At 40.9% G+C, this 14307-nt stretch overlaps 1 protein-coding gene across 2 annotated transcripts in view; it reads left to right on the top strand.

Annotated features, from left to right (window-relative positions):
- LOC121961195 (ubiquitin carboxyl-terminal hydrolase 15-like) overlaps positions 1-14045 on the top strand; it is a 30604-nt gene extending 16559 nt beyond the window's left edge. For both annotated transcript variants that reach the window (XM_042511085.1, XM_042511084.1), the window contains 12 exons: positions 152-376; positions 464-547; positions 819-913; positions 2449-2637; positions 2879-2997; positions 4712-4993; positions 5174-5244; positions 5908-6023; positions 6138-6287; positions 6588-6691; positions 7918-8006; positions 10422-14045. In XM_042511085.1, coding sequence (XP_042367019.1) covers positions 152-376; positions 464-547; positions 819-913; positions 2449-2637; positions 2879-2997; positions 4712-4993; positions 5174-5244; positions 5908-6023; positions 6138-6287; positions 6588-6691; positions 7918-8006; positions 10422-10790 — 1893 coding nt within the window. In that variant the 3' untranslated portion in view covers positions 10791-14045. The remainder of the gene's footprint in view (positions 1-151; positions 377-463; positions 548-818; positions 914-2448; positions 2638-2878; positions 2998-4711; positions 4994-5173; positions 5245-5907; positions 6024-6137; positions 6288-6587; positions 6692-7917; positions 8007-10421) is intronic.
- Positions 14046-14307: the final 262 nt, after the last annotated feature.

Here is a 14307-nt window from a genome sequence, read left to right as displayed (position 1 = left end):
ATAAATAAATAATAACAATTAAAAAAAATAAAGATTAAAAACATGGGAGGAGAACACCAAAGGAAAGATAGTTAAGATGCTTAATCCAAGAAATTAGATGCAAATTTCACAGACTTGTTACAGCTAGTTTATGTTGTGCTGTTTATCTCAGGTGGTGGCGGAGGAGGCGTGGGAGAACCACATTAAGAGAAACGACTCCATCATTGTCGACATCTTCCATGGACTTTTTAAGTCCACCCTGGTGTGTCCCGTGTGCTCCAAGGTCTCTGTGACCTTCGATCCTTTCTGCTACTTGACCCTGCCCCTGCCCATGAAGAAGGAGCGGACACTGGAGGTCTATCTGGTCAGACTGGACCCTCTGGCCAAACCCACGCAGGTAACTCGCCAAGGCCGGGAAAGCACCAGAACGCACCATGTGTAGTACCCTGACTTTATGATTTCATGCCGTGTGTTTCCATTTCAGTACAAGCTGACGGTGCCAAAGGTTGGCTACATCTCCGACCTGTGTACCTCCCTCTCCAACCTGTCTGGGGTGCCTGCTGAGAAGGTATAAACATCACAGTCAGCTCCGCTCTGGCCAGTAACGATGCTGACATCTCCTCAGACAGCACAGACCAAAATAGTCTGCTCCCTTTGAAATTGTCCCTGACCACCCAGCTGAGGCATCTAGTGGAGAAAAATGCTGTAACCTTTTCCTCTTCATCTGTCCAAACATCTGCGATACCGGCGCAATAAATACCATTAGGATTTGGTTCATGCGTAAGTTTAATCAGCTTACGTTTCCAAGAATCTTCTGACTGCTTTTTTGTTTCCCCCAGATGATTGTAACTGACATCTATAACCACCGTTTCCATCGGATCTTCGCCACTAACGAGAACCTCAGCAGCATCATGGAGAGAGATGATATCTATGTGTGAGTGTTGAACTTGGCTGACAGCCAAACTTTGTTACCTAAAGTTTGAAATGGAATCAACTAAATTCTCATTAAATTTAATGGTAAAATTTTCAATACGGCAGTATTTTTCAACCTGGACCCTGTTTACATGTTTTTTTTGTGTGTGTGTCTTAGTGACTCATGGGAACAACAGTTTTTGAAAAAGGTCCGGTATTAAGAGAGAGCAAACAGCCCCCATCAATATACATCTATTAAAAGTGCTTGTTTTTGACCCCTCAGATTATTATTTTAAGTGTCAACATCATGGAATGGATCCGACAGAGATCTTAGTTTTTGTGGAAGAGTAACATCCATTTTGTTTAATCAGTAACAGCCCCAAAATCGCCATTGCCAATTCCACCAGTCTTCATTTAAATAAACAGTCATTTTAGTGTTTATAGAATCAGTATATGTTCAGAGCTGGGTTAATTAAGGGTTTATTTCAACATTTCTCCTTACCTTTTGTCTGTTAAGGTGTACTTTGTGTCCAAGTCTCGCTAAAAACATATAAAAGGGAGAATAGAAAATGAAAAAACGAAATCTTGTTCTGAAAGCTTGCGTTAGATTCCAACCTGCAGCCCTTTGCTGTGTGTCATCCCTCCTTTCTCTCACACCTTTCCATTGTATCACAGCTCTCCTATCAATCAAGATAAAAATGGCCAAAAAAATTATCTTTAAAAAACCCCGAAACAAAACTCAATATTCCGCCATGACATTAAATATATTTGAGGTAAGAGTAATAATATGCTTTATGTACTCTAACACAACAAACTATTACTGAAACTCCTCTGCGACTCTTACTCGTCGCCTCCTTTGAGATTTCAGAAAGAGACTTCCAGTTTACAGGACTTGGACGTAAAACAGACCCACACAAGCAAAAGGTATCCAAAAATGATTGATTTTGTGTAATGTTGCAAGACAGTCATAATAGTAATCTGAGCCTGTTAGTGGCAAAATCAAGCACTTTTATTGGACGTCTATTGACGGGGCACACCTGCCCCGTGTTGATACATTGCAGGCTGTTTCACTGCTGCTGGCTGCATTGTAGCACCTCAATACTGGAGCAATTTCAAGCCACTTAGACAAAAAAATAAATGAATATATATATATATATATATTTTTAAATGTTATCGGAAAATAGGGTCTAGGTTGAAAAATGAGTTTTCCTTCAAGTTTCTGGCCTGTGTTTACCACATAACAATATGGAGTTCAGCCCAACACATGATGCAGTTTCACAAATTTAGCTTTTAGTGTGTCTTATCAAACAGCTTCATTTCTGATTGGCAATGGAAAACCTTCAAGGTCAAATTTATTGCCTGTTTTGACTTGATTACTGGCAGTGTTTGTGACTTTAGAGATTTAAAGCATAGAATCGTTGGCTGTCCACCAATCTAAATCACATTATCTGCCAAAGGCATAAATACGCAGGGCGGAGGATTTCACTTTTATCTCTTTAGCTGCTAACAGTGGCACATTCAGTGTAACTTCAAAACTAACCTCACGTCCCTCTGCAGATTTGAGCTGGCGGTGAACAGGGTGGAGGACACAGACCATGTAGTGATCCCAGTGCACCTGAGGGAGAAGTACAAACAGTCAGGCTACAACCACACCAGCACGCCGCTGTTCGGACAGCCCTTCCTCCTCGCCGTCCCCAGAACCCTCAGTGAAGACAAACTCTACAACATGCTGCTCCTGCGCCTGTGGTACGCTCATTTGTCTCTGTGTTTGATCAAACAGCCATTGTTGATGATTGATTCTAGCCCGATGCTTGTCACCTTTGGCGGCAGCTGATAAATCTGCCTTATCTACAAGCCACTTTGGCCGACAACCAAGACGACCAATTAAAAGAACTGTAGAAGTCATTTGACTTGTTAAAAAAAAGCAAAAGAAAGTCTAGTCATTTTTAAAAATCAAAAGTCGCTGTAATTTTTATTGTGTTTGCAGCCGGTTTGTGCGATCATCAGTAGAGGAGGATGAAGAGGACTGTGAGGAGACACAGCCATCCAAACAACACACTGTCAATGGTAACGCCACTAATGGACTGCTGGAGGAGGGGTCGCCAAGTGAGTGCACACACGCCCACACACTCAAGACACGTGACAAGCAGAGACTTAATCTGTAGTAGTTTTGACCTTTTACACATAGCATTTAGGGCTGTAAATCACTTCTTTCATCACAATATTAGATATTGATTCTTCGGACAATGGTATGATATTTGTCGATATCACAATGTCTGTTTTAATTTGATTTAATTCAGGGGCTGCAGTTGATATAAGACAATTTCATACCCATTTAACACAGTAGATTACAGATGAAGCTGCCACCCCTTTCTGTTTTATATTTTGATAAATTGTTGATAGTTGCAAACCAGGGGACCCCTTAGCTGAAAGAGCGACAGCGCTGGGACCCCTTATTACATATATTATATAAAATTATATTGCATATTAAAACAGGCCGGTGGAGTTTGTCAGGCAGAGGGCCATATCAGCGTCAGGCTGCAGTCTTGACCTGTATTTGCTTTTCAGATAGGTGATTGAGGAAACTCAACTTTCACTAAGATAAGTTATTGCAAAAGACAAAATAAATTCAAATCATGGTCATGTGTATTTTCAGACTTTTTTGAATTTTGGAGAAAAAAAAAACCTTATCAAGCAGTAGTTTGGCGGCCCTCCTGCCATTACTCTGAGGATCCCTTTTTAAGACTTCATTCATAAACACTTAAGTACAGTAAAGTTTATTTTAATAATAATAAAATATTTTTTATTGAGGTTTAAATATAGATAATGTACAGTAAAGTTGACTTTAAATTGACTCGACCACCAGCCACAAAACACAGCTGAACTGTGAAATTAACAAAAGTGTCAAATTCAGCTCAATAATACCGGTCAAGGTTCACAGACAAAACCGTTGTGTTTTCGCTCATTATCATGAATTGGTGGCTAGCCAACTTTTTCTCTTCTCATAGCTTAACAAATCACATGAATCATTTCGACTTTGCCTCACTCAACACGGGTTAAAGTCACTGCATCCCCCGACAGAACGTCACAGTTAAATTTCAGCATGCATGCAGGTTTTTTTCAGCCTAACATTGTTCAAACATAGCAGTAAACGTTACCATAGGGAGAGCAACAAATTAGCAGAGTAAGCTGACCGACCTGGTTTGTTGTGTTTATTTAATCTCATGTTGCATATGGGATGTGCTTTGTCTGTTGACCAGCCTTTTCTCTGAAATGTGAAATATTTCCTCTAAATATACTGAACGTCTCTCTCTTGGCTGCTTGCTTTTGTTTGACTGGAAGTATTGCTGTTTGATGGTGGCTCAGGCATGCCGTGGGGATTTCCAAATAAAGGTGTATCTCAAAGACAGCGGCATGGACCAGTGGTCGCAATTTGTTTAGATGAAATTGGATCTTTGATTAAAGACCGCTGTGGCTCAGCAGGTAAAGCAGGTCGTCCATTAATCCAAAGATTGGCGGTTCGCTCCTTGGCTCCTCCAGTCTGCATGCTGAAGTGGATATTGGATGACAAAGTACATCTTCTCGGGTAGCTTCGGCCACCAGTGCATTTATTTGTATGTGAATGGAGTGTGGCATGTAGAATAAAAGCACTTTAAGTGGTTGGAAGACTAGAAAGGTGCTATACAAATGTGAGTCCATTGACCTTTACCATTTGATACATTGATCCAGATCATGACGTCCCTAATACCATTTGCTAGTTCAAGTCATTATTCTGTAGAAGCAGCCAAGGTGCTTTAAAACCATTTCCATCCTTCCGCAGGCGAGATGGAGACTGACGAGCAGGACGACGAGTCCAGTCAGGATCAGGAGTTGCCCTCTGAGAACGACAACAGCCAGTCGGAGGACTCTGTGGGCGGCGACAACGAGCTGGAGAACGGTGTTGTCGGTCCACAGAACTCCACTAAAGGCCAGCAGACGGCCGGGCACAACAGAAAGAGACTTTTTACATTCCAGTTCAATAACATGGGAAAAACGGACTTCTCGCTCATCAAGGAGGACACCAGGCAGATCCGCTTTGACGAGGGACACCTCCGACTCAGCGGTAGGAAGCCGGGTGAAGCCGGGAATGAATGGAGAATCCTGTTTGGGAGGAAAGATAAATGAACCTGTTGATGCATGGATGAAATAACAGACTGACTGATGGTGATAGTAAGTTTTAAGGTGACTCATTTGATTTTTGTACCTAAATTCTGTCCATTTTTTTTTGTTGTTGTTTTGACAGACCGCTCTTATCTTTCTTTGGACTGGGAACCAGAGGTGAAGAAGAAGTACTTTGACGAGACCGTCGTGGAGGTAAAGATGCTCTCTAATAAAGACATCCAACTTTAACAATTTTAATGCAGCCGGAGCAGCTGGTGCACCTTTTAGTATGCCTACCATGCGGTCGAGAACAAATGCGGTCTGCCATCCTGTTACAAAATATGGCAATGTGACCCAGACAGGAGCAGCAGGAAGTCCTGGTAACAAGCACGACTGTTTTGTAATCAAAAGGTTACAGATTTGACGGCTGCAGCAGCCACTGCATTCTGGAAAAAAATGTGTTAAACCTCCATGTTGCTCCTCACAAGATGCAATAAACAAGCTGTTTGTTGCTAAGATGATGATGTTTCTTAGATTTTGATCACATCTTTTTTGTAACTAAATATTTGCTCTCTATCCATGTAACAAACCTGTCCTGTAAAAGTGGTTTTAATTTGAATAAATTAAGAGACTGTATTACTGTGGCCTTTATTAGTTCATTTTTTTAACTTGTGGAAAGGTATTGCGAGCGCAAAAAAACTTACTTTAAGGCCACTTTGAAGTATTCTGTTTTTTTTGTTCTATTTTGGGACTGATGTAATCCATGTCCAGTGAGACACAACAGTGCAATGAGACGTGTTTTTCTAACAGCTGTATGTGTGTGTGTGTGTGTGTGTGTGTGTGTGTGTGTGTGTGTGTTTGTGTGACCGAGAACAGGACTTTGACAAGCATGAGAGCATGGAGTACAAGCCTCAGAAGAAAGCTTTCTTCAAGCTGAAGGATTGCATCGAACTTTTTACCACAAAGGAAAAACTGGGAGCAGAGGACCCATGGTGAGAAACGCCGCATATTCACAAGTTACGAACAGCAGGTGAAACCACCTTTCAGCCGAATGCTGAAATGTGCAAGGTCGACTTCATTCGCTAACATAAAGTCCTGTCTCGCAGGTACTGTCCAAACTGCAAGCAGCACCAACAGGCCACTAAGAAGCTGGACCTGTGGTCTCTGCCACCGGTGCTGGTGGTCCATCTGAAACGCTTCTCTTACAGCCGTTACATGAGGGATAAACTGGACTCGCTTGTTGATTTTCCACTCAGGTACACACACCACACACACACAACCAGAGAGGGAGAGAAAAGGCAATAAATCACTGCAGCAGAGCACTGCATTTTCAGCGATTTCTCTATTGTTTTTACTTCATCCTCATATATTATATACAGAACCACAGCATAAACATATGGGTGAATATACACTCCTGCACATTAAGGGTGTAATTACAAACACATCTCATGGTTTCTCTTTACTAAAATAAGCTCCATTTAAAGGATTTCTGCCTGTGTATATTTTGGAGTAACACATGACGGCTTACAGTCCACTATGTGATGTGTTTCCTGCAGAGACCTGGACATGTCGGAGTTCCTGATCAACCCCAACGCTGGGCCCTGTCGCTATGACCTCATTGCTGTGTCCAACCACTATGGCGGGATGGGTGGAGGCCACTGTAAGATTCATCGCACATGCCACTAAGAAGAGTTCACCGTCGTCCTTTTTATGATAGCAAATTGTTCTTTTATGCACCAGCACTTTACAAAATAACAAAGAAACATACTGTGCAAATATAGTATTTCATATGCCTGAAACCTAACGAGATTGATGTAATCGTCAGTCACGACTGCTTTATGTAAAAAGCCGTACGCAGAACAATTACAGTTACTATAATGATGTTCTGAATATTGTTCTTCAAAGTCAAGTGGATGGTAGAGTCCACGTCACAGCTATCACCACAACAACAGTGAGAAAAATGTCGTTGCGATCACTGTCAGAGCGATTTGATGATAGAAACAGCCAACCAGAATCCATCAGTATTTACAGGCACGTCACATTCAACATGGCAGGTGACATTTTGCCATAAATCAGCTTAATTTCAGGGATTTTTTTCTACAAAATAATGTTGAAAGAATATCTTTATTATCTAACTGTAGCCAACCTGAAAGCTAATCAGTAGCATTTATCAACACTTTTTAGATGGTCTGCTCTAATCACATGCCTATTTTGGTATATAATACAACTAATTAAGCGCTCTTATAACTTATTATTAGGCTGCATTATAAAATGCTATTTTATCAGTGACTTGCTGCTGCCACGGGATCTCTGAAGTTTTTGTTCTTAGTGATGTCCTTTTGGGCGATCACCAAGATACCATCAAGTTAATGTGGAATCATATAAAATTATAGATAAAATTTGTCTTCAAAAGACAACAACTCTTGTTACCGAGTGTTACATTCTCCTAACTCCTCTCGCCGAGGAAGAATTTCACTAATCCATATCCTTTTAGATTCGTTTCTCTTCATCACGGCAGTAACAGGTCACCGATATCCATTTTCCTGAGCTGCTGACACAGAGCGCAGTTTACAAAGCATTATCGTTCATCATTGCAGATGCTCTCATCATTACCTTCATAGTTATTATTAAAGTTATGGTGTTGGTGTGGAAGGCCCTTAAGTCTAAAGCTCACTGTAACAACATGCCAAGAAACGTATTAAGACATAGTGGCCAAACTTTACTAAAATGAATTTTGGAATCGAAAATGCAGGAACTCTTAAGGACATGACAGACACTGTACACTCATCGAAGTGTTACATAATACAACACATAGTGAGTACAGAGTGAAACACGTGTAAACCTGTATAATACTATATCCTTGTCCTTTTATCTCGTCTCGCTCAGATACGGCTTACGCCAAGAACAAAGACGACGGGAAGTGGTACAACTTTGATGACAGCAGTGTGTCTCCTGCCAACGAAGATCAAATAGTGGTGAGTGTCCCCGTTTGGAAACGCCAGGCCAACAGTCCTGCTGTACAGTCATCGCAGGCTGTTTTACTTACTAATTGGGATTAAATATTATATCACTGATTTCTCAAAGACAGCCAACTGTGCTGATGCTCCCAAAAGAGCACTAACAAGGACCTGAGGACTCTTTTTTTGTGTATTTTGTTGCTGTTACTGCTCTCGGTCAGTTCTTGATATACAGTAATTGGCGCATATAAACAACTCAGTGATTCAAACAAGAGAGGCCACACTCAAATAATATGAAGTCTCATTATAATTTGTTGACAGTGGGAAGACTGTTTGTAAAGGCTTTTATACATCACTACCTGCTGGCAGTATCAAGAGATGTATAGCTCAGTAGATTAGTTTGTCAGGTTCACATAGCCGATACTCTTAATGACTTTTACGTGGGGCTGCACAAGATGACAAAAATATCCAATGGCATCTTGCAGCACAATGACAGGATTACTTGCAACAAACAGATAATAAAGTGCACTCAGTTCTGCCTTTCAGCTGCTTTCAGTGTAATGCCAAAATAACACATTGTTTGTTGAATTAAAGAAAAAAAATATTTACAACATCATTTTACTGAACAAATTTAACATTGAACTGAACACAAAATGCACCAAAACAGTTTGTTTCATTTGAAAGAGCAGTTTTCTACTGATATTCTCTCTTAACTTACTTGGAAAATTCTTTGGTGCAATCTTCTTTTCCAATGTGTTAATTGCCAAGTTGACATTGACATACAATACGATATGGTACGGTACGGTACGGTACGGTACGATACGATGCGATGCGATGCGATACTACACGATACACTTTATTTTCCCTGCAGGGGAAATTTGTCTTGGACTCAATGCTGCACAGATAATGTCTCCACACTTACAACAAAAACATTTTTTGCACCATGACATTAAAAACACAACAGCCTAAACAAAAACAACACCAGATATGGTAACTAAAAAGAAACAAATTTGTCTGCAGGCCCACTTGTTAGTAACAGACACCTTCTGCTGTTTGGAAAATGTGTTAAGAGTCCATAAAACAATTGAGGAAAATGATTTTGAATAAAACCTGCAGAATGTGTGTATGAATAAATATAAGTGATGCTCACATTTGTGTAATTTATGTTCAGTTGTTTATCATTTAGATAATTGTAAATAGTCTGATCATTAATTTCCACTGGCTGATTAAGGTGCTGGTGTAACACTACTGTACATGAATCATGGTAGTGTTGTTGGCATGAAAAAGTGTGTGTTAATAATTAGGTCATTTCCACAAGGAGGTGTCTGTTTTCTGGAAATGACTAATAGTAGTTTGTCAGTCATAGTGCCATTTTGCCAAATAAAAAGTTTAGGGGAATTTAAAGTGTAAGACAGATCATATATTTTTTGTCCTTATAAAAAAAAGTTATTTAGTTTTGTGTTTTTCTCGTGTTTTTATTTAATTTTTATTTTTTTTGTTTCAATTCAGTTTAGTGTCAGTTATTTCCTAGAGTGTTTTTTTTTGTTTCAGTTTAATTTTTATTATTTCAAAATGTTTAGTTTTAGTTCACCTTTAATTACAGTAGTAGGTATGGTGTTTTTCTGTCATACACAGTGTTTTAGCTAGCTAAAATGTTTTAGTGTAGTTTTATTTAACTATAATAACCTTGGAATGAAAATACCAAAGCAAGCAATGTGTATGTTTGTCTCTTAATACTTTCTGACCTCCCCAGCCTGTCTGTCGCTTAAAGATGGAAATCTTCTAAAACAATTGATGAATATATTCTTTCATTAATTTTTTCCCCCATAAACACATGGAAAATGTAGTTTTTAGTCCTTGATCAGGAGGCAATAATGCACATATTGATGACTTTTTCCAGTGATGCAATAATACACATTTGCTGCTGCACAGCAACATGACGGTGTATGTGTGATAGACTCGGAATAAACTACAGTGTGTGTTCGTGTTAATGAAGGAGGATGTTACACAGGGCAACAGTGTGGCGCACTGACAGTAATGGAGCTTTACGACACAGTAATACACTTCTGTATGATCTTTTATTGGAATATAGAGCATCACCACCAGACTAATCCTTTAACCTTCTCCTGGACAGACAGTTTTGTTACCTTTTGTTTAACAAATTTAACCCAGGAGTTGCTCCTACAGTAGGTTTGTCTTGAGAAAAAAAAAATGTCCACAAGCACAAAGTCCTTGGAGTAGGCTGTAATTAACGCAGCATCCTGTTGCCTCATTATCAAAGGATTTAAAAATTGCATAGTCATGTTATTAGAAGTTCTAATGTTAAAAAGTGTTGACGCAAGTTAAAAAGGAAATTCAACATGAAAACAAAGCCACAGCAGAGAGATGTTCCCTGCCGCTGAGTAACTTTGTTCACTGTCGTCTTTCTTTCAGTCTAAAGCCGGCTACGTGCTCTTCTACCAGCGCCAGGACACGGTGAAAGGCACCGGCTACTTCGCTCTCGACCGTGAGGAAGAGGAGGACGATGAAGAGGAGGAGGAGGAAGGAGAAGACGAGGAGAACGAAGGCGAGGAGAGGCAGGAGAGAAAGCCCGCTTCCTCGGCTCAGGGCGCCTCATCTGCCGCAGGTGCCTCTGCCTCCGCCGCCGCTCAGAGCGACGAGGAGGACCTGAACGAGAACCGGCGCAGGAAGAACGACAATGAGCAGGAAGAGGAGGAGGAGGAGGAAGAAGAGGATGAAGAGGAGGAGGAGGAGGAGGAGGAGCAGGCGCCCAATCGGGACGTCACCATGAAAACCAACTGAGGCAGACAGAAATAAATGGAGAGAGAGACTAGGATCTTTCCATCCAAAGCCATATGGACAAACAGCATGGCAGCGGGCGCCACCGGTATCACCCAGCGGCTCGGACTCGGCCCTGTGACAGGCTGAGCCACTGCGGGGGGTGACGACTGTTCAGCCAGGGAGCTGCCGGGGTACGCAACTCTAGGAAATCAGGGCCCTCCTCTGTGGTTGGATCACTGTGTGTGTGTGTGTGCGTGTGTGTGTGTGTAAAGTGTGTGTCGCCACGTCCATCCGTTTAGGATTTGCTCACTGAACGACACTGGGGACGGATTCAGACGCTTCACAGTACATCGGTGTCGCGCTCTTAACCGCCCTCTTGCTTTTCGTGTTCCTTTGTTGTTTTTTTTATATATTTTTGAGAGCAAGTTGGCATATCGTTTTATTATCATTTAAACCATGTAAATATTTTAAACACTGAATTATATCGGGTTTTCATGATGCGCTGAAACATTTTTGAACTTGCACAATCACCAACCATCCACTTTTTTTATGTGTTATTGCCAGACATACTGCAATTGTTGAATAATGACGTCTCAGAAGGTTTTCTCTCATAAAAAGCTTAGGAAGCTGCCTTTAGTACGCCAGTGGTCAGACGCGTGTACAGTCTAACGCAGAGAGCGACGCTCATAGTTATTATAAAGTGTCAAACAGCCTAACTGTCTTCGCTTTGCTGCTGCTGCTGCAATCTTGCATTTTTAGGCAAAGAATCAGTGTATTAGCATGAACCTTAAAGGTCCTGCTTTTGCTGTCTATCTCTGGTCTCGTTTATATTTCTTAAACCCTAAAATAAAGGCGGATTGAGACGTTATCAAGCTAACTTGTAAGTTTGCACATTTTCTCTGCAAAAATGAATCAGTAAAAGGTGTTTCACTTTGTCTTAACATAATGTGCAGCAAATATGTGTTTAAAAGTAAGCTGGACTCCGATCCTGCACCACCAATCTCTTCTTCAGCTCTCCCTCTTTAAAGGGATAGTTCAGATTTTTTAAGTGGGTTTTTAGGGGTTAATTAGTATATTACAAACAGATGTCAGTCGAAACGCCCTCAGTTTGGAGAAGCAGGCTGGAGTTTGACCTGGAAGTTGAGTAATGTTCTGCTGTGGAGGGCTCAGCAATAAAATGTACTTTAGCCATTAGGTTTGTAGCGATATACTGATTTTAAGGTATACTGTGATATGAGAGTTGACACTAACCATTACTAACCGTTCTGTTTTCATTCTTTTAAGGGTCTTTCTGACTGAATAACAATTATGTAAAACTGCAATAATTCTAAGATAGATAACATACCAGGGAAATCTCTACTGGCCACCCAAAAACAGCCCCACAGAAAGAAATCAGTGTCAGTTTAAGTGTGCACTATACTGAGAGTATTTTCACTGCTTCACATTTTTGTCTGACAGTGATTTGAAATGGGAAATTGAAGCCGTAATATCGCTCAGTAATTTAACATTGCTGAACGCAGGAGCTGCTGGTCAGATCGTTTGTATGTGTTATTGCGTGACTTTCGAAAAGGTAAATTCGGGTTCACTAAAGTCACACAATGACACAAACTAACTGATCGAAACAGCTGTAGAACAGCAGCTCCCGTGTTCAGAAAACTAAAATGACTGGTTTTGTCAGTGGAGTCTGGTTGACTTTGACGAGAGTGTAGATGGGGGACTGAAGCTGTTAACTGCTTTCACATTGAAACAGGCCGTTTGACGTAAAGGTAAAGCAGTGAAAATACTCGAAATATCGCCTAAACTTATCTTGATTTTTCTCTTACTTGGCTAAAACACCTTTTTTTTTGCTGGCCTCCATTCACAGCAGTGCATTGCTTAGCTGTCATGTCGATTTCCGGCCTGCTTCTCCAAACTATGGGCGTTCCAGCTGACACCTACTGTTTGTAATACACTGACTATGGAAAAATACCTCATACAACTACACTTCAAAAACTCAAAACTATCCCTTTAAGTTATTCATAGACGGTGTTTAAAGCTTTACCACGGCTCTGCTCTCTCTCTCCTCTTCACATTCGAGGCGCTGCGAGATTAAGAACATCGGTGATTTTGGCTGACATCAGATGGATCATCTCTTGTTCGGATCACCTCGGCCTTAACTCTTAATCTCAAACTGGTTGCCTTTTCTTTGCACATCGCCACTCTCGCAACCCCCTCCCCCCCACACTTTCATACACCACAAATGTCTGTCTGCTCGTTACATCCCAAGCCACGTCATTTAAAATGTTTTTTTTAACCCCACAAGAGGGCCAGAATGTACGTTACATGGAACTGACCAGATGTATGTGGCTGATGCCTTTTTGATTCTTTCTCGGGCCAGATCCCTCTTTTCTTTTCTCCCTTTCTTGGTTTGGTTGAATGTGATCATAATGGGTTATGCGCCTTTGATATTAGCTGTATGAATTCTTGGGTACTGCTGAATGCGTCCTTTCCAGAGAGGGGAAATAATGCTTCTTTGTGGTCCTGAGCTTTGAGGATGGGGCGGGAGGTGAAAACTGCGGGGTGAGTCTGCCTAAAAGGCCAATCAGCTTTTGGGATCATGATACAGTGAAAATATTTTGTGGCAGATTGTTGCAGGATATTCCTCCATCGACGTAACTCATGATAAAAACTATTCTCCATGGTGGAGTGTTTTCTTTTTCTACCTGTTCTTCCATTGTAAACAGCATTAGCGTACCTGTTGTTGCCTCAGAATATTAGATGTGTACCATGCCTTTATGAGCGTCTCTGTGCTTTGACTTCAGCGGGCTTCACCGCCCCGGCGCTGCCTTGCTTTTCGGGCGACTCACCCCCCCAAAATCCTGACTGAGTGAGATGTGATTGCTACTATAGGCTTATACAATACTGTACATAAGAGTTCACTCTGTGAGTGCACATTTGATAAAGTTTATTTATTTATATGTAAGCATTTAATAATAAACAGACAATATATTTAAAACCTCGGCAAGACGTGAAATGTCGGGGGGGAAATGTGGCTCCAGTCCACACGTACACACTAGTTTGCAAAAGTCTTGCCTGTGCTCTTGTCAGGGAGGGAATATTTTTAAGAAAGGATGGTTCTGTTGTTTTGGGACTTTTTTTGTAAAAATAATCCAGACATCCTTGCATGACAACATAACGGGGGTTTCCAGGTTTGGCTGCACTTGAGTTCACTTGGGTTTACATTTGAAATGTGCATGTGTATTTATACACAATCTTCAATAAAGTTGTGTAAAGCTTCCTGCGAGTCCTGCTCTGGTTTTCTTGCCGCGGTCTGTGATGTGGTGTGTGTGTCTCGTGTCGTTGCTGGACTTCCACCGCTGTGCCTGATGTGTTGTACTGTGTATATCATAAATAATCAACAGTGCACTTGTTTGTTTTCAGGAGAAAATCGGATTGGATGGACTTTGTTGCATTGTAAAATCTCAAAATAATTGGTAACATCTATTTTTTTATTTTTTTAAATTTATCGAATCCATCTTCTTTAACTCCTCACAATGGG

The sequence above is a fragment of the Plectropomus leopardus genome, chromosome 22 (assembly GCF_008729295.1).
Source record: "Plectropomus leopardus isolate mb chromosome 22, YSFRI_Pleo_2.0, whole genome shotgun sequence".
Lineage (NCBI taxonomy): Eukaryota > Metazoa > Chordata > Actinopteri > Perciformes > Serranidae > Plectropomus > Plectropomus leopardus.
This window is presented reverse-complemented; position numbering and strand designations above follow the sequence as displayed.